This window comes from Rissa tridactyla, chromosome 1, assembly GCF_028500815.1.
Source record: "Rissa tridactyla isolate bRisTri1 chromosome 1, bRisTri1.patW.cur.20221130, whole genome shotgun sequence".
NCBI lineage: Eukaryota > Metazoa > Chordata > Aves > Charadriiformes > Laridae > Rissa > Rissa tridactyla.
Window position 1 is genome coordinate 194164331 of NC_071466.1, and position 26384 is coordinate 194190714.

General features: G+C 38.1%; 1 protein-coding gene across 1 annotated transcript in view; it reads left to right on the forward strand.

Annotated features, from left to right (window-relative positions):
* Positions 1–26384, forward strand: part of PTPRZ1 (protein tyrosine phosphatase receptor type Z1) — a 142757-nt gene that overhangs the window by 84463 nt on the left and 31910 nt on the right. Inside the window, exons 7-12 of the mRNA XM_054211737.1 lie at positions 2220–2377; positions 2947–3097; positions 10993–11177; positions 11916–12042; positions 18750–18793; positions 19550–23129. Coding sequence (XP_054067712.1) covers positions 2220–2377; positions 2947–3097; positions 10993–11177; positions 11916–12042; positions 18750–18793; positions 19550–23129 — 4245 coding nt within the window. The remainder of the gene's footprint in view (positions 1–2219; positions 2378–2946; positions 3098–10992; positions 11178–11915; positions 12043–18749; positions 18794–19549; positions 23130–26384) is intronic.

Here is a 26384-nt window from a genome sequence, read left to right on the forward strand (position 1 = left end):
TAGTCCACTATTTTAAAATCTTTCAAAAGTATGACACTAAAATCAAGATTGTTTTTCTCCAGAAAACAAACACTATTCAACAAATATAAAAGGGAGCAACTTCCATAAATTACAAAGACAGAGGAGGAGGAAATATAAAGTAGTTAAGATTCATTATCTTTGTGTGCCATCTTCTGTGAAATACAAAGGAGAACGAGTAATACACCAAGGCAGATACTGTCCTACAGCCTTGGAAGGAGCTGTAAAGCTATCAGCAGCAAGATTCAAGATACAGCCACTACACGGCACTTCAACAATCAGTAGAATATCGTTTTCTTGAATAAAATGCAAATGAGCTCTGAAAATTCAGGTCATGACTAAATCAAGTTGTTCCTCCTGAAGGAAAGTGAATAGCACACAATCTGTCCTTGTCTGCGATGTACATGATCTGTCCTTGTCAGTCATATCTGCATTGTGCTTATTTGAATCCCAGTTGCTGAGTTCTCAGGCTCTGCAGAGGAGCAGTCCTGTTCCTTCCACACAAACTCATCGTACATTTCTCATCATTCTTTGTAGGTGTTTGATTTTAGAATCTAGGCTGTCAGTCACATTAAAGGGCATTTTAAAATCCAAATTTGCAAAGTGTATGGCAGGTTTCTTACTATAAATGAGAAGTTTTGTGTCCCGAAGCATCTATATAAAATGGACTGGCCATTCATTTTTACTGAAGGAAGAATGCATTAACTAGACACGTACCAGATAGCAATGATGGCATCTGTCTGAAGGTTGATTAACATGTTGACAGGAGAAAAAGTAGGATAGGCTTTGCTTGACACTGCTACATCTTCCCCTTTCATGACACATAGATAAGGGAGAGGGGAGGAGACAGCTCTTAAACCTTAACTCAGTGAGACAGTCACTGTATGGAAGAAAAGCATCAATGATTTATAGTAAACTGTTAATGTAATTTGCTGCTCTCACCAAATTTGTAAGGAATTGGTGGAGGCCCCATCCCTGGAGACATTCAAGGCCAGGCTTGACAAGGCTCTGAGCAATCTGATCTAGTTGAAGATGTCCCTGCTTACTGCAGGGGGTTGGACTAGATGACCTTTAAAAGTCCCTTCCAACCCAACACATTCTATGATTCTATGAATTATGAAGAAAAAGACAAGTCAGAAATCTGTACAGGGCTCAAGATGTAACATATCTGTAAAACCACAAGTTAATGCATAGTCTGAAAATTCATTAGATATCCATAAGTGAATACTTATCAAACAGGGAGAAATTTAAAACTGGTAATTTTAGATTGAAATAAGGTATATAAGGATTATAGGGTGTAAAAAACAAGCATTATTTTGCATGCACCAGACGATAAGACAGATAATTGTCACAAGACTGATAATTGTCACAGATTGGAAAAAAATCTGCCTTGAGGAAGTTGGTACCGTTTCTGCCAATTTCTGTTACTGGACCCTACTGCCAGACCAGCATGAGCTTAGCTTTCTGTGGATGGGCTCCCAGCAATTCCTCGTGCATGCTCCCAGCTGACAAGGTTTCAGGTAAACTGCTGACCTGGAAGACGTGATATTATTTTCAATAAACAGAGTGGTCATACTCTCCTGGAGGAGGTCTTTGCATTCTTCTCTGCTTTGTGTAAAGCTGTTGCAGGTTTTCACTGTATTATCACCATTTTAAAAACTCCTTATCCACAGAAATTCTGCTTCTGCCATCATGATTAATATAACTCTCAGGTCTAAGATGGCAACAATTCCCCAGGCAGAGATTTTCTGCAGAGGTTAAGATCCTGCAAGAAACTAAACAAATTGCCCGAATTCGGGGAGAGTTTGAAGCCGTGTCATGAGACCAAGAACAGAGACTTAACATATTTTTTCTTTGAAGTTCACATGCGAGACAAAGATGTGGCATCTTGGACGTTTAGGAGTAAATTTACAGGTGAACAGATTCTTGTGAACCAATGTCCTGATTACTTTATTTATTGCTGGAGTAGCTCATTACACCTTCCCAAGTAAACAAAGTTGTTATTGAACAATACTTACTCAAACTAAATAGAAAAGGCTCAGCAATTTATTTGTATGATAGTCTCTCTGGAGATCAAATTTTGAATAGCCTCAAAATTAGCATGTTCCTATAATGGTAACTCTTTTGGAGAGTGTGATTTCTATTTATTCATTGCTTCTGCAGTATTTTAACTGTCTGATTATTTCTATTTTTTTTTTCAGGAAAACAGGCTGCCTTAGAACCATTTATTTTGCTGAACCTTTTGCCGAATGCAACAGACAAATATTACACTTATAATGGGTCTTTATCAACTCCTCCCTGCTCTGAAACAGTTGAATGGATTGTGTTTAAAGATACCATTAGTATTTCTGAAGAACAGGTAATTTGTTTAATGTATTAAAACCAAACAATTGTACATAATACCAAAGAAAAGCAGTCGCCATGTATATGGTAAAACCTCATAGCATTCATTGCCAGTCCAACAAACTGGCTTTTCTTTTATCTGGTTTTAGATTTTTCATGCAGCCATTAAATTAGCAAGTGTATTTATTACTTGAGTATGTTATCTTTTGCGTTTTTTAGTTCAGGACTAGATTCTGAGTGATTTGTTGCCTTAGAAGGGTGTAAGAACACAATTCCTAACTCTGCAGGCTGTCTGGACTTCTAGCTCAGATAAAGAGGAGTGCAGAACACTCTTTCCATATTCCCCCAGCTAAATGGTGGTGACTGGGCAGAGCATAGCTCCAACAGCAGAGTCTTTTGAGACATACAGGTGGATTAAACCATTAGATATATACTGCTGGTACAGAGGAACAAAAGTTCAGCGCCTGCGGGACAACTCAACTGGGAGACTTTACCCAATATCTTTTCCCCAGGGTTTTTTCCTGTTAGCAGAATCTTGTTAATTTGTTTTGACTTCTGACTTCTTTTTTTTCTCCCCTCTTCTAGTTAGCTGTATTCTGTGAAGTCCTTACAATGCAGCAGTCTGGCTATGTTATGCTGATGGACTACCTGCAAAACAACTTTCGAGAGCAGCAGTATAAGTTCTTTGGGCAAGTGTTTTCCTCTTACACTGGACAAGAAGAAATTCACGAAGCAGGTATTTACTGAATAGTCATTCCTCTCTTCACAGGTTGAAAGACAATTTTCAGTAAAAGATTCATCCTAGTATGAAGAAACTAATTTTAAATTGTGTGGAAAGTAGCACACTGTATTACTACTCATAAATCTATCACTTCAGAGAAAAAAAAACTAGCAATCATAAAACATGTCAGACTAAATGGAGTGGAAAATTAAATGCTTGTCTTGACCAAACGTTCAGTGAAGATCACGTCAGTTCAAGCTTTCTTGCACTGCCCTCTTAATTTGTTTCAGACTTAAACAAAGCTGCCTTTTCAGGGGCTGCAAGAGGATTTTGTTTTACAAACCCATTTGGTTCTTTCTTGTGTAATGTGGATGCTTTTCCAACAGAGGCTGAAGTGAGGTCACCAAATTCATTTCACGTAGTCTGCTGAGAGTGATAGATGGAGAGAATCCCAGAAGCTGGATTCTGTTATTTGTTTTACCTAAAACCTCAAGGAAGTTTGTGAAGGTTATATGACCAAAACCAGTACACTATGTAATGGGAAATGAGATCTAGCACTAAATGTGGAAGTTGATGATTTCCGTACTCAAAAGCCCACAAGAATAAATAGTAAACATCTAATTTTGGGCCAGTATGTTGCAACTTGGGTGGGGATACCTGTAGCTTCTTAAACTCCGTTGCACTGAACTGTACTTAATTAGACATAAACAAATGATTGAAGCATGTGGCGTAGGTGTTCTCCAGATTAGAAAGAAGTGTGGTTTCTTTTAACTCACTTTGGTTGGGTAGATATTTATTTTTCCTATTGGAAGGATCCTGTGTATGAAATTTGCATACAAGCTAGGGGATGTTCATCATTCAGAACTGCCAAAGGGCTGCGTGCCTTGCACAAGTACATCACACTGTTTAGCCACAGTGCTGCACAGGATAGATTTACTGCTTCATTTTGATAACCAGTCAGTGACACTTCCGTTTTGACCTCAGCTTGTCATGAACTCCTCAGATGTGTGCCCAGGGTACGAGTTTTTTTTAATTGGTCTAGGCCAAGAAATATCTGTTCTGGCAGGGGGTTTTTTTGTTTGTTTGAAATTTTGAAGCCTGAAGAAGGAGTATGGAATTGAGCTGCAGCAATCAAGCATATTATAACAACTAAATAAATTTCTGTTTCCAAATAGACTTACAATGGACATTGTTGACTTGCCCTAACTTAAAGGTTAAGATTGTCTTTCCCCAGATCCCAGCATTTAATGAAGGTCTCTGGGAGACAGGTCGCTGTAATACAGACCACTGTTTCTTATATCCATATTATCAGAAGGAAATGAATTTTCTCAGTCCTTTTCAAATAGGAGTCAATCTACAGTGAAAAAATGTCATAGGCAAGAGACCTTTGAAGACAGAGACCAGGACTACTTCTGCCACTTACAATCCACTTACGTCCCAAGTGGTTGCACTACAGCCATGACCTTGGCCTTGACCCTTCTGCTCAGTCACTGCAATAGAAGTCACGTTCAGCTGTGCTATCCTAATCTAGATTTCCATAGAGACTGACAAGAGGAAAAGCTGGACAATAGTGTTTAAGAGAAACCCCTGCTTCCTCCTGTCCACTCCATGTGCTGACACCTGAAGGAGCTTTCCACATGCTGTCCAAAGCAGTGTGTGCATTAAAACTGCATAGGATGTTCCTTCCAACCAGTCCCATTTCTGCACTATGTCAAAAAGAGGTATTCTGTGAATTTTCTATCTTATCTGTGAGTTTGGTATCCATACAGATTAGGAAAGAGTGTCCAGCCTAAAGATATTAGGATCCTTTTCTGCTCTGAGTTATACCATTTAAAATTAGAAGGCCCTTCCGCTTCATGTAATGATAAAATATGCTGTACAGACCATCCAAAATTTCTGCGTGTGTAGACTTGTATAATACCAAACAAATGGGTTTCAGTCTACCAAGTTTGAGATAAAAGTGTCCTGCACTCACATTACTGTGGCAGTGAACACATATAGTATTTATTGTAAACTAGGTATTTAAAGTAACAAATTGTAGGTTAAAATTTCTGGTTTGGCTATAAACAAGGAGGGGCAGAAAGGGATCACTAAAAGTTCAAGTCTTCATCTATATACATTTCAGATTTCTGTTAATATTCATGTGCACTATTTAAATGCAAGATCACATACACACATATACATATTTATGTACACACACACATATAAATGTGCACACAAATGCAATTGTAGGATTTGTTTAATATAGAACATTAGAGGAGCATTTATATTTTCACCTCCATTTTAAGAGAAGCTAAATAAAAAGCCCTAGGAGTCGTTAAATTTAAACGTTGAGATGTAAAAACTGTAACATGAATGCCTTAGTCCCAAAGAGTAAATAGGCTTATGTATTTCATATTTAATATTGCAAAGTTCTTGTAGTCAACAGAGGAAAAAATAATCTTTGAAATCCCTTTAGATAATGAAGAGAAATTGCAAGAGTGGCTCTTACTCAAGTAGCTGACTGAAAAATTATTTTGTGTTGTGAAACCTGGAATCTCAATTTTCTCCTGTTGGATTCAGCGTAGACTCTCATTAGTCAGTAGGATTAAGTGCTTGATTTATTGCTGTTATCAATACATGGCATTTCTTAAGTAGAACTACATTTCCTTAGATGGGCTAAAAGAATCTTTCTATCCAATGATAAACTAATTTAGCAATATATCATCAGAAGTTTTCACACAGTGACAACCTCAACATTCTTGGTGTACAAGCCCTGCCCTACTGAGGGCATGGGAGATAATTCATTCCCCAAACCTGCCTAGGGATACATGTAATTTTCCTCTGTGATATGTATGTATGCATATATATATGTGTATATTTAAGAAGATTAAAATAGCTAAACCTTACAGGCATACTTGAGGATTCGACTCAAAAAGCTTTTTGAAATTGTAATGCTTTATCTCCACCAACCTCAGCTGGCATGAAAATCCGTTTATAATAGAAATCATTGTTTTTTCCTATAAACCTGAGAACCATGGATGGTAGCAGCTGGGCCTGTTGTGTGACCTCCCACCCGCCCCGCTCTTGTGGCGGAGCCCTGAGAGTGAGGGCAGAAATGCCGTCCATCTTAATCCTCCTGGATTCAGTACAGATACAAAAAACAAAAAGGTTCTTAAAATTCAAGACTGACGAGATACCTTGGTAAAAAATATTTGTCAGCCTTCTTTTCCCATGCAAAAAACAGCTACGTAAAGTTCAGCAGTCATTGCAGTTAAATTCTCTTGCAGGACCAGGAGTAAGGACTCAAGCTTTTACCATTTCACGTACCACAGGTGACATAAATTAGCTATAACCGTTCTCAGATTCTCTCAAGAGACTTTATACTGACATACTGTGCCGGGTGGCCCTGCCCAGGCACAGGCAGCAGCGGGCCTGTGGGGGCCTCTGTGAGGAGCGGCCGGGGCTGCCCCGAGCCGGACACAGCCGGTTCCAACCGGCTCTGACCCACCCACCCCAGGGCACGGCTGAGCCCCGCAGACAAGATGGTGGCGCCTCAGGGAAAAGAGATTTAGGAAAGGCACCTGGGCAGAGGTCAGAGAAGAAGGCGGGGAGGAGGTGCTCCAGGCGACAGAGCAGAGATTCCCCCCACAGCCCGCAGAGAAGACCATGGTGAAGCAGGTTGTCCCCCTGCAGCCCGTGAAGCACCCACGCAGGAGCAGGCTCCTGGCAGGAGCCATGGCCTGTGGCGAGGAGCCCATACAGGAGTAGGTTTTCTGGCAGGATCTGTGACCCCATGGGGAACCCACGCTGTAGCAATCTTTTGCTGAAGGACCAACACCGGAGAAATTAATAAAGGACTGTATCCCGTGGCTGCAACCCCACGCTGGTGCAGGGGAACAGCATGAGGAGGAAGAAGTGGCAAAGGCTTGGGGTGGGGAGGTGGCAGAGTCAGGACTGAAGTTGATCCTGGGAAACAGAAAAAGGTGGGGAAAAGGTAGTTTTTAGTTTTGTTTTTGTTTCTCACTATCCTACTATATTTTAATTGGTGATAAATTAAATTATTTTCCTCAATCAGGTCTGTTTTGCCCATGACGGTGATCGGTGAGCAATCTCCCTGTCTTCGCCTTGACCCGTGAACTTTTTTATCTCATTTTCTTCCCCTGTCCTGCTGAGGAGGGGGAGTGAGAGAGCAGCTGGGTGGGCACTTGGTGGCCACCCGAGGTCAACCCAGCACACATATCTACTGTGCTGCTCCACCTCCATCAGAGAGATAGAGTAGACTGGGAATATTGAAGAACTACTTTTTGCCACAGACTGTGACAGGGAGCTGAAAAGACCTTGAATGCCTTAATCTAAATGAAATGATTTCACGGCTCCTACAATTGAAAATCTAGATTTAAAAGATAAAAATCTCAAACCCAGATTCAGCTGAAAGTAGAAGAAAGCAACAATTGTGGAAAAAATTCCCTGACTTACCCACTGCTGCCTCAGAACTACACCTAATTTTATTCCAGCTGTCTCAAGCTCAGATAACGTTAAATCCAGGCATAATTTTATTCATTCATATATATACGTGTGTGTGTGTGTATAAGCCAAATTTGGGCAGCTTATAAAGGCCTTTTTGTCAAAAACACAGCCCAAGTAGTTTCTAACAATGATTTGGCTAACATACCTTGGTGCTCCCTGATGATGCAACTCAGTTTAGATTAAAAACTTCTCAGTTATATGGGTAGCATTTTATTCCACAGAAGAATAAGCAAAGATAGGTGCATTAGCATGATCTGATATGCAAAACCAGCAGAGTTTACCAGGGAAGCTAACAGCGCAGGCAGGATGACTGATAAAGAGGCAGAAGAAGGACAAGAGACAACAGCTTGGGAAGGAATCAGCGTGAAATAATATGCAGATGAGTATCATGTAGGAATATTGTTGGTCACTGCTGGGAACAGGACCAAGCATCAAAAGGAGGAGAACAAGAGGGAAGATAATGTTTTTCTTGGAAAAAAAAAAAAAAACGTTGAAAGAACCATCTGGAAAAGCCAGCAGAGTGATACTGAAAGAAATAATATGGGAGACGCCAATCTTCCACCTTTAAAAGTTCTGTAATATTGCTCAGTTAGTCTGAATACAGTCAGAGATTTCAGAACGAAATTCACTCACAGACAAAAAAGAGGAAGGGAGGAGGTTGTACAGAGGTGGGGGGTCAGCCTCTTCTCCCAACAGGCGATAGGACAAGAGGAAGCGGCCTCAAGTTGTGCCAGGGGAGGTTTAGACTGGATATTAGGAAAAAAAATTTACACTGAAAGGGTTATTAAGCATTGGAACAGGCTGCCCAGGGAAGTGGTTGAGGCACCATCCCTAGAAGTATTTAAAAGACAGGTAGACATGTGCTTAGAGATATGGCTTAGTGATGGGTTTTGTCAGTTAGGTTGATGGTTGGACTAGATGATTCTGTGAAAATGATTCTGTGAAAAATTCTATGATTCTGTGAAAAAGCACAGTAGAGAAGAGTATGAACAGGGAGAAGCTTGGTACTTACAATATGAAAAAGCGTTTGGAAAATTATTTTAAACGCCTTTGAAAAGAAATAGCTGAAGAGTGTTTTGATTCATTAAAAAAAATAAATCAGAGTTCAAGTCATCTGCCTTAATACTCAGAATTGAGAAGGGAATAGTCTTTGCTGGTCTGATTTCCTTTTGCCATCTGGTGGAAATGGGATGGAATGACAAGGTTTGGGAATGGAATGGAATGGAATGGAATGGACATGACGAGATTTTATTTTTTTTTTTTAATTTGCTCTTCCTTTATGTCAATTAAAATAATTCAGTAAAATTAATAAAATGGCGTGTCACATACATAGCACAGTAGAATCAAAGCCTGGCAAGGTACAGAATGCAACTAAATTACACAGACTAATACTGCCTCTACCATTAGCTCACACACAAAATAAAATAATTTTTAAAAATCGCTGCTCATTTTCCATTGACTAGCTCAGACCAGAGCTGCTCAAAACTTCCCACCTGCGTACAGAAGAAACTGAGTTTTTCAAAATATTGGGGTTTGAGTGCCCTCCTGTGTTCAAGTGGCAAATTGCAAAGTTAATGGAAAGAATTTTTTTCCGTTCTTTCAAAAATGCAGTATTGTCCACCAAAAGAGTTGTAGTATCATGGTGTTTGCTTCTTTTAAGAGAACTCCAAAGAATCTGCACTTGTTTTCTTAATTACCTACATATTTTGTTTTGCTTGCTTTTGCTAGATACTCAAAGTTTGTTTTAAACATAATCTGAGATTTGAAAAATATATTTCCTTATTTATTCCAATTAGGGAATGATTATGTAATTACTTATGCAAAAGTCAAGCTAAAAGTTTTGTAATAAAAATATATCCATCTCATCATTTTAATATGTAAGATTTAATTAAATTGTAGAAAGATTCAAAGTAAACTTCATGTACTCTGATCAGTGGTTTTGACAAGTCTAATAGGTGAAATAAAGCAATAGAAATGAGGTAATAAATGAAGCAATAGAATGAATAATACACTTTTTCAGCACACATGAAAGCACATATGAAAGAAAATTCAGTACACAGGAAAGGAACTTCCCAAAATCTAGGGCAGGGGCAGATAGCCACTCTGAGCATTTCAAGCAAAGTGCTAAAGCTCTGCAGTTTCAAAGAGATAAAAAGAGGGACTGATAACAGCAAATGTCAGGGACCCCTGGCCCTCATTCTGAGGCATCAGAACAAATGTAGTAGCTGTGCTTTCAAGTTGGGAACCAACAATTAGTGACCACTTTTGCAGTCCTCTCCATTCTTTCAGTTGCCGTGTCTGAAGACTTGGTTCCCTTCACCAGCAGAGGGGATGATGAGAGCAAGAAAGGAGCGTGGGGTCTCAGCCCAAACCCAAACCAGCCATGAATGATGCAGCTGTATATGATGTTGCTTTATTTTTGTGTGTATCACAACTTATTGGTCATTTTTCAGTGAGCTTCAGCTAAATAATTTACATTTTTTGCTAATGTAATTTTTTCATACAGGTTAATCCGCCTTTGACCTTGTATTTTACTTTTAAGCTACACGCAGGTACTTGGGTAATTTGAAAAACAAATGTCAGTCTCAGTAAATTTCTAGCACAGTGGTAATCATTACATCTATATGTCTAGAAAAATATCAAAATGGTCAGTTTACTGGAATAAGATGAACAGAGTATTGGAGGGGAAAGGCCGGAAGATAGGCAAGAGTAGCTGCCTGGCCAGGCTTCTCCTGGGGTGCAGGTTCCAGGCTCACAAAGAAGGCATGAATGAGCCAGGCCCAGGACTGCAACAGTCTGATCAGGCTTCTTCAGCAGATATCTAGGTGGTGACTCAAAATATAAAATAACACGAAATCACTACCTGCTAATCTAATCCTTTCTTAGTCTCTTCCAATTTGCCTTGTGTCTCATCTTTAGGTACTATAAAAAGATTCAAACATCCTCGAGAGGAAATTCAAGTGCAATAGGTTTACCTTTAACCTTTAAAACCACTCAATTATAGATTACAGTCTATTATAGCTGGTGGGAGAGCGTGCAGCTCTTCTACTCTGCTAGATCCATTAAGCCAGAGTAATAGAGATTTTTTCATCCCCAGGACATACATATGGATCTTTATGTTTTGTGTTTTATATTTTATTTCTTGGTGACTGGATATGAATATTTCACAAAATATGGCATAAGAAAGGGGGGGAGGGGACTCAGTCCTCAAATTAACTTGCTTTTGAAAATCTAGTGTTAAAATACAGATTCTGTTTATAGCGCATGGCATCTCAGATATTTTAGCAGAAAGCTAAAAATGAGGCACATGAAATACTTTTCTCAGGAGCTGGCTCAAGATCTTAGAGTCATTTGTACCATTTAATAAATATCACGTTCTTTCCTTTTTTTCTTTCTTTCAGTTTGCAGCTCAGAGCCTGAAAATGTCCAATCTGATCCAAAGAATTATACTAGTCTTCTCATTACATGGGAAAGACCTCGAGTTGTATATGACACCACAATTGAGAGATTTGCTGTCTTTTATCAACAGTTGGATGGAGAAGACCAGACTAAGCACGAGTTTCTGACAGATGGGTATCAGGACTTGGTAACTGTAAACTCTTCAAGTTTCATACAAAGGGGTGATGGCAAAACACTTGCTGTTAATTATCTTGGGGGATTAAACAGTAGCTGGGAGCTGATTCAGTAAAAAACTACTTCTTTGGCTGCAGGTCACAGAAGCTGTACTTCATTTTTTGGCTGTGAAGCCACAAAGACAGTTTAAAAAAAGAAAAAAAGCCTCTCTTGCCCAGAAGAGAGAAAGCTTTCACACACTGATGTTTTGATTTGCCTATACTATCCCCAAAAGTTTTTGACCGTGTCAATCTCTGAGCTCCTTAGCCATAAAACCCTTAGTCAATTAATAGTGATCGTTGTACTTCATTGCTCGCAGGTATGCAAAGAATGACCTGCACAAGCAACTAATAAGATTCAGTAAAATCTTACTGCTGTTAAGTATTGTTACTGATTACAGCTTCACAGTATTTTACTAATGTGATCTTTTACCCTCTTTGAAGACATATTTTATCAGAGATAATGTTACCTAAACTAGTGTTCAGCATTAAATGATTATATAGTTTGGTATCCTCCATGTAAAAATTCACAAGATTTTTTTTAAAGTTTACTGAAAAACATTTGTGACAATAAAATAGAAAAAGTATGCATTAGAGTCCTAGAAGAAAGGAGCTTTATGGTTCATATGAAAAATGTGCTATGAAAAAATTAACATTTCCAAATATTTGTTACTTACTTGCAAATAAATGATTAAACATGGTTTTTCTTTCAGGGGGCTATTCTAAATAATCTGCTGCCCAATACAAGTTATGTTCTTCAGATAGTTGCTGTTTGCTCTAATGGTCTATATGGAAAATACAGTGACCAAGTCATTGTTGATATGCCTTTAGAAGACCCAGGTAAGTGGTCTTTTGAGCTTAGTGATCATTTTTGGCTGAAAATCTGTATTTGAAGAAGTAATTTGTTTGCAAACCAGTTAAAATGCACGACTATCAAAATATGCTAAAATGAAATTTCAAAATCACTGCAGTTAACCTTCAGCATGTTCTTTGCTACTGATATTTTACATGATGTAATTCTCCATTCCTTGTAAACATTGCCTAGGAAAGACTGCATGTTAATTTTTTTTAACTCTAAGAATATTCTGAAAAACACCTACCTGATTTCAAATCTCACAAGTGTATCTTTCAGCAGTATAATATAGGGAAATAAAACCATGTTTGGTATTATTTCTCTATGGTTCAAGCATCCTCCCAAAATTAATCTTCACAGCCAAAGTATTAAGGAAACACATAATACCAACCCAATACGTGACTTATAAGTCTGTATCAATTGATTTTGAAATTTGATTTCTTATGATTACTTGGAGTTTGATTTCAAAGGACTTGCGGTGATGGAATTCCCTTGCTTCTTAATGCTGCCTTGCAAAAAATCAAAAGGCCTAACAAAAAAATCTTACTGATTTCACAGCCAGATTTACTTCTTCCTCCTGCTGGTAAATATGAAATAATTTGAAACTATAGCATGAAGCTTGATCTTGTCCTTAATAATTCCTTAAATTCTGTGGAAGTTTTAGCATCAGGCACAGTTCTTATCAAAGTGAATGAGAGCTATGTTTTTAATTAAGAACCTGGTAATTAATTATAGGAAAAAAATCAAAGACTTTCTGATCATGCAAGAAACCATTTTTTATCTAAGGGCCTGGATTCTTGTTGTCTATTTATGAATTCTGTAAGTTCAGTTTTACACTTCATTAAGTCTGTTTAGGTACAGCAAAGTGCTTAGCAATGTTGTGATGTACTTGGGAAAACAGGTCAGTTTTTCATTTCAAGGGAACCACATTCCTTTACAATGTGAAAGAATACAATTCTCAACAATCTCTACTGCATGAATTATGAACTAATAATGGTAATAGGCTTATAATAGTGCGTTTTTGTCTAAAGGAGGGGGATGCAGGTTCAGGTATAGTACATATAAATTTTCAATAAAGATTTAACTTGTCTTTCAAACACAAAGTGTTAAGAATGCATTTTTGGAGTCTTGTGCTAATACCTATCAGAATGTTTCTATTTCTCTTCAGTTTTCTAAGAAGTCTGTGACAAGGTTCTGACATTCTGCCTGACATTCCACTTTTCTGTTTATTCTTTACCTACCTCTTAGATACTATATTCCTCCACTTCCTTTCCAGTATTTTCTGGGTTTGTGTTTGAAGAATTTACTCAGATGAGTTTTCATCTACATCCCCCTACATGGAATGACAAATAAGCAGTGTAGTGTTGTCATTATTAAACAATAGTTCAACAAATCAAGTCAGCGCAGTACTGCCATCACAGATTTAAAAACTCTAAAACCAGACATTGCAAAGCAAAATCCCATGTAGGTAATATGCATAGGATAAACCGCCCTATTACTACTGTTGTACCCCCGCTGCAAGGAAGAGTTCCATACCCCCTGCTGTGTGCCATGACTCCCTTTGAAAGGAAAGGTGGATACAGAGGCAGGGAGGGGAAGGAGACAGGAGCGCTGAGGCTGGCTAACCACGGAGCCAACACTGCGCAGTGCACCCGCGGTGCAAGCAAATGCTGCTGGGGAGCAAACCCGGCAAGTTTTGGGGCATTTGGCAGCCTGCAGCTGGCCAGCGGTGCAGATGCAGCCACTGATCACGGCATCCCTCTTGTATTTCTGCTGAAGTCAGGCAAAGCAGTGGCTTTGCATTCATTTCAGTAGAAGGAAGAATGAGGAGCCTTGCTTTGGAAATACGTACTGGAAAACTAATTTCACCTTCCAGTATATCAGCAGAAATTTCTCTGAGATTTGTATTCTCAGACAAGAGAATCTGGCACAATAAATGCTATATTTAGCAGTTCTGAGTGAAGGTCTGATATACTCATGCCTTTTTACGTAGACAGACCATTAATTTCTTTTTGTTAAAGAAATGAGAAAATACAATGCAAGGATACATAGGAGGCATAACAATGGAAAGATCTATCTATATAAAATATGAACAGGTTAGCGTAACAGTGAAAATGGAATTTTTGTGTTTCCTGTCATTTGAACATTTAAATATGTCTCCTTAATGTTTCATTAAAGCAGATTACGTATGTAACTATATTCTTATCCTGAGTTTTCTTGTTTTCAAATAAAGCATCGTCAAAAGGAGAATTAAATAATATGCATATCAGAACTGTATAAACACCTGTGTTTTTTTTTAAATTTCAGACAGTTCTGAAAATTTGTAATAGCTTCAGGTCTACCTAAGGTTTTTTTCTTTAGTTTTCCAAAACGTTAAAAATTGAGGAAGATTATTTCAGGTCAAATGAAGTGTTTCAAGGATGTTTTAAATTCAAAATAAGAATAAAAGAGGGAGAAGTTTATAAATAAAAATGAAATACCAAAATGAATATTCTGTGTGTTTCAAAAAACCTGCTTCTTTGGCCTGCCTCCTATCTGAAATGGACACAAAGTTATTAAATGTACTTTGTGTTCTTTTATTTTGACACTTCCACAATGGTACATCTGAAAGCACTGGATGAGGAAAATTCAGGGAAAAATCCCTCCCATGTAATCAGTATGATTACAGTGGGTGTGCATCACTCTATAAAAAAGTTTTATAGATGTTTTCTCAACCCTTGATATAATTTTAAAGTATGAAAAAAACTTCCATTCATTTCTAATATTAATGTTTATTTGCATACTTACTTTTACTAATTATTTACATCTCAATTAACTGTTGCACATGTTGCAAATATTTTCATATTTAATATTTTAATATTGCAAATATAAAACAACAGAGATATGACTAGATATCTGATGAGAAAGATTTGTTCAGAGCAACTTGCTGGTTACAACTATAACATCAAATTGGTTTTGTGATCTGCTTTATAGATCTTGAGGCAAAAGGGGATTTCTTGGAGTTCCTGCTTGTGAATTTATGAAAGAAAAGTTATCTTCACCATGAAGACATGAAATAAAATTGACTCATACAAAGCATAAGCTAAAACTTTCATTTTCAAGAATTACTCTGAGTAAGCCAGTTTAATTAAGATGAAATTCACTGCAGTCACCTCCAGATCAATTAATCTTCATGTTAAGAGCTAAAGTGAGGCATGAGTCACGCGGAAGCATTAGATGGGCACTTTTCCAGGAAGAATTCTGCCCTTGGAGTGGCCACTTTTGATGAGGGAAGTTTCAGTACACTCTGCATCACAAATCTGGTGTTCAAAACAAACTCATGACCATTGTTTTAGCCTTTTCCTTTTCAGATGCTTTCAAGAGAGAGCGTTTCTCGTGCCTTCTCCACACCCTGTCTGGGTTAGTGAGGGCTCTGCAGGCTCTGGGTGACCCACAGACCAGGTTTAAACCCTCTCGTTCTCGGCAGTGCTTCATAAGAGGAAGGACCTCTTTCAGGCCATGCTCTCTGCCTCAGTTTGTGGAGCCCTCAGGAGCTCTGGTATGACATTGGGCAAATGGTCACAGTTGAGACCTCTGCTCTTTGGGGTTTTCCTGAACTGTTCAGAGTGGTGGCCTTTCATCTTGTGGTACAGCATGCGTGCACATGAGAATTGTTTCCAGTTAGTTTCCAATTAGTAAAAGTCACTGGATGCCTTATGCGGTGTAGCTACACAACCTCCATTGAAAATGAAGGGAATCGTGTACATAGTGTTTTAGTCAGCTTTGATAAAGTCCAGCTTTTATTTACCAATTTTTCATTTGCTATTAGAATCGGATTTTTAATAACTATCTAAACGTGTGCTTTGACTCTCCGGATAACATCTGTATAGCTCTGAAAGTTCTGCAGTAGTTCGTTGTGCAGTTAATACCAGTGTTACTTATATGCTTTTGCTGATACAGGAAATGAAAAATAAGAATATATCTCTTCTCTCATCTTCCTTTGTGGAGACTTCAGTTGGTGTGTATCAAAAAAAACCCATGCTGGGATATGGCTCTCAAATGCTGTCTCCTGCATTGCAGCTCATGCTGTCAGCAAAGCTCTCTGAGGGTCTAACTATACTATTTCTTTGTAACTTGTCTTTGTGAGTGATTTTTGTCCTAAAAAACACACTAAGCATATCGTAAATGTTTCATTTAGGGGATGCTTTTTTCTAATTTTGTACTGATAAATGTAGAAATCTGAAAACTAATTTAATCAGAAGAAACAGGCTTTACTTTTGTTTTTGCCGTGCCATTTATTACATAAGACAGTACAGAAATGAAAACAGTTTAGGTTGTGCATATTATTCTACAATTACAAATCAGATTGTTTTAAGGTTTTTTTTAGAAGATTTGCATTGAACTTAAATGCAGGGAAATAGTTATCTTTTTTGTCTTTGTTCTATCGTTTCTTCATCTGTTATTAAAATGGACTATGAAAAGACCTCTTCAGAACTTTCTAACTAATAATTTAATTATTTTATTTTAAAATGTAAGCTATAGAATAATCAATATGTGGTTCCAGAAAAAATAAACAAGCTTGTTCATCAACCTACATCAATGGGTTGTTTTTTGGAGGGGCGGTTCTTCTCCTTGGTTGGGGGATGTTAGCAGATTTCTATAATCTCCCGTCAAATCAAAAACTCAGGAACAGGATTATCAGAACTTCTGTAAGTGTGTGTCTCTAATGCTTTTGACAAATATATTGTCTGTGACCAACTAAATTGAAATAGGCTTTCAAAAATGTCTGAAGATTTAGTGTTGTTAATATATATAAATATTTTTATATATGTATCTCTATATGTATGTTAATGCCTCTCCAGGAAGACAACAGCAAGAAACTGTGGTTTTCTGCTGTTGGAATTTGAGGGCACATACCATGTAGTATATTGTAGCACAATCAACACATTTTATTTTTCTGATTAAGTCTAATTAAAGCTCACCTCAAGAATAGTGACCAAAGAATGAATAGGTAGCATTTCTCTATATTAAAAATATTTTGCAGAGAAGTCTAGAGTGCTTAATACATGCTATGGGTCTACTGTGGAAAGACTGTCAAATTAATGTCTACAATGTTTGATTTATATCATTGAGAAGCCAGGGAATATCATTATCTCCTCCACCCCTTCCTCCCTTCCGCTCCCCTCCCCACCCTGCCCCGGAGCCTCCTAGGCTTCCAGGAGTCAGAGGTAAGATAATTTTTCTCTCTCTTCTTAATGAAAGGTTAATTCAGTAGTTGGTGATTTATAAAAGTTTATTACAAAACAATTTATGAAACTTTTATGCAGGATTGTTTAGTCAAATTTTATTTGCATTCTATAATCTACAAATAAAACTGAGCTTATTAGTGTGATTAATCTTATCTGGCATATGTTGCATATAATACATATCTCAATTTGCTTTGAAAGGTAGATATGGACAGAGTAAAGAGAATACAGATTAAGTCATAGATCCCCATCTGATCAGCAGAAATGAGAAGTATAAAGGTGACATCTTCATACTAGTGTACTGAGAAAGCTTCATTTGGGAATCGTAGGAGAAATGCAGACATGGAGCTCTGTGTGGTGCTATTCTTAGAAACTGGCATTTTCATTTAGTGCAGATCAGAATATGTGCTAGCACTGGTGTGCAGACAGAGCGCTACAACATTGCTTAGAAGAAAGCCTTAGAAAGATTCAGAAGGGGAACAGACCTTTCTGTGGACCAAAGGAGTAGTAAGCTAATGCTGTGGAAGGGGTATTAGATTTCATCACTGGAGGCCTGTGCCAGTTCCTACCTGAGATTTGTAGGTTTCTTGCAACCTGCTTTGAAACCTCTCTCGCTGGCCACCATCAGAAGTACAATATTGGATCTGGCCAAAAGACGGGGAGAAAGAAGGTGAGAGACTACCTCTAAACTTAGAGAGAAGGATTCATTTCTTGATCCTGCTTCAACTGTTATTTACTTATGAAAAGTGGGGAGGCCTCAAAAGCCTTTAGAATAGTTCTTCACAGAGTGCCCAGTACATGTTTATTAGGGACTTTTTGTGGAATGTGATACAGCTGGACTCATGTCATTACATTAGGTGAAGTGGAGTGGGAGTTTGGAAAAGGCCTTCAGCATGGGACTCTAGGAAGGGTGGGTCTCTCTGGTCTGCCCTGACGGAGACAGGCAGCCTACTGCATGCTGAATTTGATGGCATGGCTGTTGCACCAGTACCTAACTCCAAGCCTGGGTGCACAAATGAGGAATTTGCTGTATGAAAATTATAGAACAGATCATTTTACAAGAATATCTTCAGAGCTTTCAGATTAAATGTAGAGAAATAGTCGATTCCCAGGCTTACCTTTTTTTCTCTCTTGTATTTCTGCATTAAACTGTACTTTCTCATAGACAGTAACCTTGGCTCTCCCTGGACAGGATGTGGTTCCTCAGTGCAGATCCAACATATGCTGCAGTATTAACTTAGAGCCAGGCAAAACTTCTGTAGCTGAACATGTCCTGTCTAGATGAACATTGCTACCCTCAAAGCTAGTCCTCAAGCCAGGTGGCTAGCCACTTCTCCAAACACAGTCCTATAAAACATCTTAGACTGGGTCTCAATAAATGTATTAACTAATCAGTTGAGTCCTTGCAGAATTAATAATTCTGTGAATTTAAAATGTTGGATGATATGGTATGTATTTTTGTTTTATAGAGGCTGACCTCATTCCTGAACTGAATGAAACTGAAGAATATGAGGTATAACATTCATTTATTTTTAAGAGAGTGTTTCAAATACATACATTTCAACTAAATTGAATATTCTGTGAAAATTTATGAAATTATGTCACCAGATGAATGTATTATCTGCATTTATATATACATGCATATATATGCATATACACCCTTCTTTTTCAGCTATATTTCTCCCTAGATAACTCTAGACATACCTCACTATATAGTTCTCTGAGGCTGGAGATACATGGAGAAGTAAGGGATATCACAGGATATGCCTAAATATTTTTAAATAGAAAAATGGGACATCAAGTTACTGTCACGTCTGAGTGAAGTCTGACAAAATTGTTCATTTAGCAGAATCAAAGCTGTCACCCAGTGTTAGGCTTTCTTGTTTATTTAAAGAGAAATCTGACTTGGGCTTGCTTATGATGGTCTTAGCACGTAGTAAACTAAAGTAAGTGAGGAAGGGAGTACATACTATGAGTGCTTTTTGTCTCTCAGAGTAAAACTAGCACAAAATTTAAAAGATGTTGTGACATGGATTTTTTTTTTTTGTTTATATTGCAAATAAGTAATATTTTCAAGAGACAAGAGAATACCTGTTCTTGCAGCTAATTTTTTTTTTTTTTAAGACCAACAGTCTTCTCAAATGTTGTCATGTTTTCCTCTCTTGTTTCTATGGAGCCAGAAAAATGTATTATTGCTGGTTTGGTTTTCATTTGCATACAGTATCTATAAACATCTTTAATTGTCTTCGGCTATGATATTTTTTCAAAGGATGAAGTTGATGAAAAGGGAACAGAGGTGGATGAAGAAACTGCAGTGATTCCTAGTACTGACAGTACAATAAACCAAATAAGGAGGAAAGATTTCCAGGTGACTACATCCAGCTACAGCCAAGAAAAAATGGGGACAAAACCCAATGAAGTTAAAAAAAATAGATACTTAACAAGAGAAGAAGAATTACATGGTAAGGATGATGTTTTCAAAGCAGTTTATTACCCCACTTCTCCACCTGTTAGTGAAATTTCTGAAGAAGAGGAAGATCATTTTTTGGAATCCCGAACAATTACTGCAATTCCTCCTCAACTCATTGACTCCACCAAAGGCATAGAAGAGGAATACATATACCTTTCTTCAGGCACTGAGCCAACAAGAGTAACCACTACTGGCCACAGTGATGAAGACTTCTTATTGTCTCCTTTTAAACCTCATCAGGAACCTGATGACTTTTGGAGTTCGGTTCTTACCACTTCTTCAGCACAGCTGGTTACAGAGGAGACCTCACAAGAAGACACCCTTCCTTCAGGAAGCCCAGATATAAGCACACATTATGTTCTTTCCCAAGGCTCCATTAAGTATGTTTCAGAAGGTGCAGCACCCTCAAGCTCTGATGAGCCTCCAAAGCATACTTCTTCCACTGATGGAAATTTATGGTTTCGTAAAGCTACAGATCTGACAACTCCATCTGTTGATACATCGGATAGCAGGCAATTGTCTCAGACCAGTTACACTGATGCTTATGTAGAGGGATTAAAGCCAGCTACAGTGCCCTATTCCAGCAGCCCAGTGGTTTCACGAGACACTTCAGATGCGGATTTAGAATTGCCACATTATTCTACCTTTGCTTTCTCCTCTGCTGAATTATCACCTCACTCTATCTCTTCAAGCTCTGGAGAATATGGTTCTGCTTCTGCTGCCAGTGAGGTACTCTCTCAGACAACTCAACCAGTCTATAATGGTGAGATACCTCTTCAACCTTCCTACAGTAGTGAAGTGTTTCCTCTAGTCACCCCTTTATTGTTTGACTCTCAGATGCTCGACACTACCCTTGCTACATCAGATAGTGATGTGACCTTGCATGCTACACCTGTATTTCCCAGTGTTGATGTGTCATTTGAACCCACCCTGTCTTCCTATGATGATGTACCTTTGCTTACATTTTCCTCTGCTTCCTCCAGTAGTAAAATGTTTCACCGTCTGTATACAGTTTCTCAAATGTTTCCACAAAGTGCTACTCCAGCCGTTGCAAGTGATAAGGTGTCCCTGCATGCTTCTTTGACATTGGCAGAGGGTGATACATTAATACAGCCAAGCCTTGCTCAATATGCTGATGTGGTGTCACATCAGACTACTCATGCTGCTTCAGAGACACTGATATTTGGTCATAATAGAACTCACATATTTTCTCAAGTTGAACCATCCAGCAGTGATTTAAATATGCATGTACTATCTACAATGTCTGAACTTCCTTATGCTTTGTCTAGTAATGTGGGCTCCCTTCAAAGCTTTACTGTTTCCTATGACTCCGCAGAATTTGTGCATGATTCTGTTGACGTATTTCGTCAAGATCCTTTATTTAGCAGCTATAACAATGTACTGGTGCATAAACCTTCTTCTATAATATCACAAGCTGATACTTTGCTGCAGCCTACGCGCTCTCTATCTAGTGATATGGATTGGTCTGAAACATACTCTGGTAGTGAGTCCCTTTTGCCTGATACAGATACTTTGATGGTACTTAATGTTTCTTCCTCTGATTCTGTAGATGAAATTACGTATGAGTCATCTGGGTTTAGTGATGTTAATAAGAAGCTTCAAAAAGGTGATGTTATATATGGAGATGAGAGAGAACTGCAAATTTCCTCTGCTTTAAGTGAAATGGCTTCCAATGCTGAAAGTAAAGTGATACCTGAACTTTCTACATCTGTTTCTAATGATGATGTAATTAAGCAGAATACGTCTCTGCAAGAAAGCCCACTTCCTGTTTCTAGCACAAAGGGAATCCTTCCAGTCTCTCTTGCTTTTCCCACTACTAAGATATTTGATTATGATGTTAGTAAGCTTACAGAAAATCACCTTTTCGTTCAGCCTTTGCATGTTACACCTCCAGCCTTTGATGACACTTTGCTTAAACCTATGCTTAGTGCCAGCTCAGATCAAGCTCTCTCTGCCCCTGCTTATAGCAAAATGTTATCCTCGACTCAGCCGTACTTTTATGAGACCTCAGCTACATTAAATAATGAAGCATTACTGCAATCCTCCTTCCAGTCTTCTGGCGATGGCACTCTGCTTAACACGGCTGTCGTGCCTAGTGATCCAATATTGGCTGAAAGCTCCAGGGCTCCTAAAGATAGTTCTACATTTGACCAAATATTGCATCAAATGGCACCAGGTTCTGCTACAACTGAAACCATGCTGCATTCTACATCTGCACCTTCCGTTCCTGATATGTTGTCAAACACTTTTAGTAAGCCCACAGCGTCACTTCAAGGTTTACCTGTCTCTTATGCAAGTGAGGAATATGTTTCATCCAGTTTGTTTAACAGTGAAGATGTTCAGCAGGTTATGCCTTCATTGTACAGTAGTGATGTTTCATTCCAGCTGACCAGTTTAGAAAATACAAATGCCTTTCCCCCCCAAGCAGCGAATTCCGTAACAACTCCCTTCCTGACAGGTGATACGTTGCCACATGTAGCTACTCCTGCAGACAACCGTGTCTCTTCAAGTGTTTTTGAAAGAAGTGAGGCTGCCAGTGTCTCTTCAAGTTCTGCACTTGGTTTTGATCCTGTTCATATGCCTGAAGTTGTTTCTGATTCTGATGTGCCCATTCGTCACACTCTTCCCTTACCAAATGTACACGTTTCTGTTACGGCTGTTCCTCCCAAAAGTGAGATCCCCGTAACTTTGAGTAGGTTGCTGGTTCCTTCTAGAGAATCCTCTGGGTTGTCTCCCAGTATCATGTCCAGTACCGATTTGTGGCCTTCTGTAGTTGAGGATGACTACGATGAATATGATGATGGCTTCCCTGTAAGTAACTGTATCTCATGCACTTCCCATAGAGAAGCTCAGGATATGGTAGTAGAGGAACAAAATACAAAGGTAAACAATAACAAGGATCCAAGTAACCTAATTATAAGCTCACATTCTGAGAAACCTGAAGAAGAAGAAAAAATTTCGACTGCTGCATCCGACAGTCAGATAAACCATGCCATGGACAGACATAATTACACATCCATACCAACTTTGACAGCAAGTGTGATACCTAAGAAGCACAACGACCCGACAGTTTTGGAGAACCACATTCAAGCTGCTAGTGTCCCTTTGCAAAACACATCAGAGTCTAAGTCTTGGGCTGTTTTTACAAGTGATGAAGAAAGTGGTTCTGGCCAAGGTACCTCAGATAGCCTTAATGATAATGAAACTTCAACAGATTTCAGTTTTCCTGACCTTAATGAGAGAGACACTGAAGGGGCAGTTGAAGCAGGTAACTCAGAATTAACTCCTGGATCATCACAATCATCAGCCTCATCTGTTTCTAGCGATCACTCATCAGTATTCAACATCTCTGAGGCAGGTTAGTTGTGGATAAGTAAGTCTAATGAATACCATGGAAAGCTGTGAGGGGATACTTTTGTGCCATAGAGAATGAGAAGGTTTATCTACGTATAATAAAAGAACATAGCAGTGCCAGTGGGTGTGATTAAGGAGGCATTGGGGAACATGGGATGCATGCTGAGCTGGCTGTCTTGTGAATGCTACTTCTGGCTACTTAAAACTGCACCTGAAATATTCTTCAGTAAGAAGATTCATGCTCTGCTTTTGGATAGATGTGTACTGTCAGCAGAAGTTGGGTGGTGCACAATCTAAAAACAAGATTTGTTTCAATGTTAATTGTTTCATTTTAGTTTTAAAGGTTTAAGAGGGACGTACGTTCTCTGTACAAAGACAAGTGCTGCCCTTATGGAAACACACCAGAGGAAACCATGCCTCTGCCAGAGAAAACGTACCTCTGAGAGTCTGGTTTTTAACTTACAGCAGTATATTTCCTCCTTGTTTTGTTTTGTATTTTCTAAGATGTATTGAGCAAGGAAGAAGATGCTTCAGTTTGATTCTGATTCATCTTAATTCATAAAAACATTCATTTTCATTTTTACTGCCTATGCCACCTTCAAATTTCAGTGAGATGCAGACTTTTTTGTGCCAGATTTGTGTATTTCCAAAATACTAGAGCCAGATTCTCCTGTACCTGTTTATATTTAGTGCTATTTTCCTATTTAGTCCTCTTAAAGTCAGCGAGAGTATTTGTGATCTGTGATTCCAATGATAAAATCAGAAGGCAAAACTGAACTTCACATAGATAAAAACCTGATAAATAGAAAGCATTTCCTTTGTATTTAAAAATGCATTGTGGAAAACTTGAAGTATTCAGGCACATAATTTCCCTTGCCTTTTGTTAGAGTATTGACAAATCCAAGAGTACAGTCAGAAACAATATCTATGATGTTTGGAAAGAAAAAAAAACACAACCCAACAACCAAGATTAAAGTGGTATTTTAGAAAATAAATTGAACTTCCATTAAGTACTCACAGCATCTGTAGAGGGCAGTGTCGTCCAACTAAATCCACTAAGGAATGGCATCCACAAAGCATGTGAAATTTTCAGCACACTCCTATAAATACACAGTTAAATCACATGAGGTCATATTACTCATGAGCAACAGAATACTAATATGAAAAGGTGGAAAATTGACACTCTGTGTAGTTGGGGGCTAATAGAATGTGAAAAATAGAAAATAAAAATTAAAAGAAAGTAGAATACATACTGAAACTAAGTAGAAAACATACTGAAGTTAATAGGCGTCCTAACAAGGTAGGTGTTATAAAACAGAATCAATAATAAGCTAATTAGTTCAGTAGGTAAGTAGTTTCTTTAAAAATCAGCAAAAAGAACATCATTATTTCAAAACTTATATCACTAATGTGAATGAGTGTTACTATAAGAGATTTATGGTTTACATAATGGGTGTCATTTGAATTGTTACTGATGATAGTAATTAAAAAAGGATTATACATGACTGCAGTAGTAGTACCGCAAACTTAGAGTTTGTCTTCTAGATATTATTGAAAGACACTATACAGTATCATTTCATGTACATTATTTTTTCCAATAAATGATGCCAAATATTGTCTTTTAATAAAATGAAAATTCAATGTGAGCATGTCTAACATGGTCTCTTGTAAATCAGACATCTTTGCTTTAATTCAATCATAAAGCAATGAAAAAAACAAAACAAAAAAAAAAAAAAACAAACCTCTCAGCTGAGAACTTATTTATATGTTACAGTGAATTCACCAGAAATTGATTACATGTCTTGTTGTGACCATTACAGAAAAAATTGTCATTTAAACTTTTCCCAGTTTTTGTCATTACTTATGCATATTTATGCTTGTTCTGAACTAGGGCTTTCTCCATAAGACCTCTATGGCTACCTAAGCCATTCAACTTCAGTTGAAAAACCGGAAGAGAAATTAATATACAGAATTCTGCAAAGGATCCAAACACATCAATTATTAGGGATCAAAGAAATCTACTATAGATGACACTGACTTTTCAGCTGCCATCATTGGAGTGATGGCCAAGTGGGCAAGAAACCCCCTGTTACAGGAGAAGCCTACTCTACATTTCCCATAGAAGGAACGCTAATAGGATTTGGTCATGCAGTTTGAAGGAACCCTGTCATCACACAGATAAGACTGTGTTTTATGCTATGAATTAGTCCAGAGTTGGGTAAGGAAGTATGAATGCTTCAAAGGGATCATATTCTGATCTCTCATGCGTACATGTAGTTTCTTCTGAAATCAATAGGAAATAGTGATTTTAGCCTCCTCACCAGAAACTCAGGGACAGATTTTTCAGAAGCAACTTGTGCCTGCAGTCACTTTGCACACTGAGCCACAGGATTTAATGAGTGGTGATTGATTTGGGCATTTGAGTACTTTGAACTAAAACCAAGAAGAAGCTTGCAAGATCAGAGCCTAAGCCTTTTTGCACATAAAGCCCTGAAAGCCCCTAAACTCAAGAAAATGGAAGCAGAGAGCTGCCTGGAAATCTGTACTGCGTGAAGCTGTTTGGGTTTTTACATCATATTTAGGACATGTGCTTTGTTGTCTTCCCCCTGCGCCCCGATACAACTCCGTTCCCTCCTCCCTTCTGCCTGAGAGTTTTTTTATTCATGTAGAATTGGTTCCTTGAAATCCCAGTGGAGTGCAGCTGATTTCTAGACAGCAAAATTCTGCTCCCATACAGAACATTCAATGAATTAAGACTGTTCACAAAAGCAAAAAACATTCTTAGAAAATCCAGGGGTTTAATTCTAACAAGTGCAAAAGTGTTTAGGTCTGTGTTTTCACTCATACAACGGTCACAGATCACAGTAAACTGCCCAGATTGAAAAGAATTAGTCATTTTGTATCAAAATCACTGTTTTAAATTGTTTACTTTTTGAGGTATGACCAAAGTTAAAAATGCAGGATTGGTCTCATCCACCGTTGTGTTCCCTTATTTTAATGAGATTATAAAATATATTGTTTTAATCTTCATACAGATTCATATGCACAAATATTTCTGTCATCCAGCATTACAAGGCTGACAGAAATGTGAAATCTAGACAATATCAAAATAATAATTTCATCACCTGTAAAGATGGAGGTAGGAAATTTAATTCTGGCTCCAGTATATTTGGGGGAGAAAGTACTGCAATTGGATTCAAAGGAAGCAGGATGTATCCTGCTTATTATATTAAGGCGAGTTACAGAATGGACAATGTAT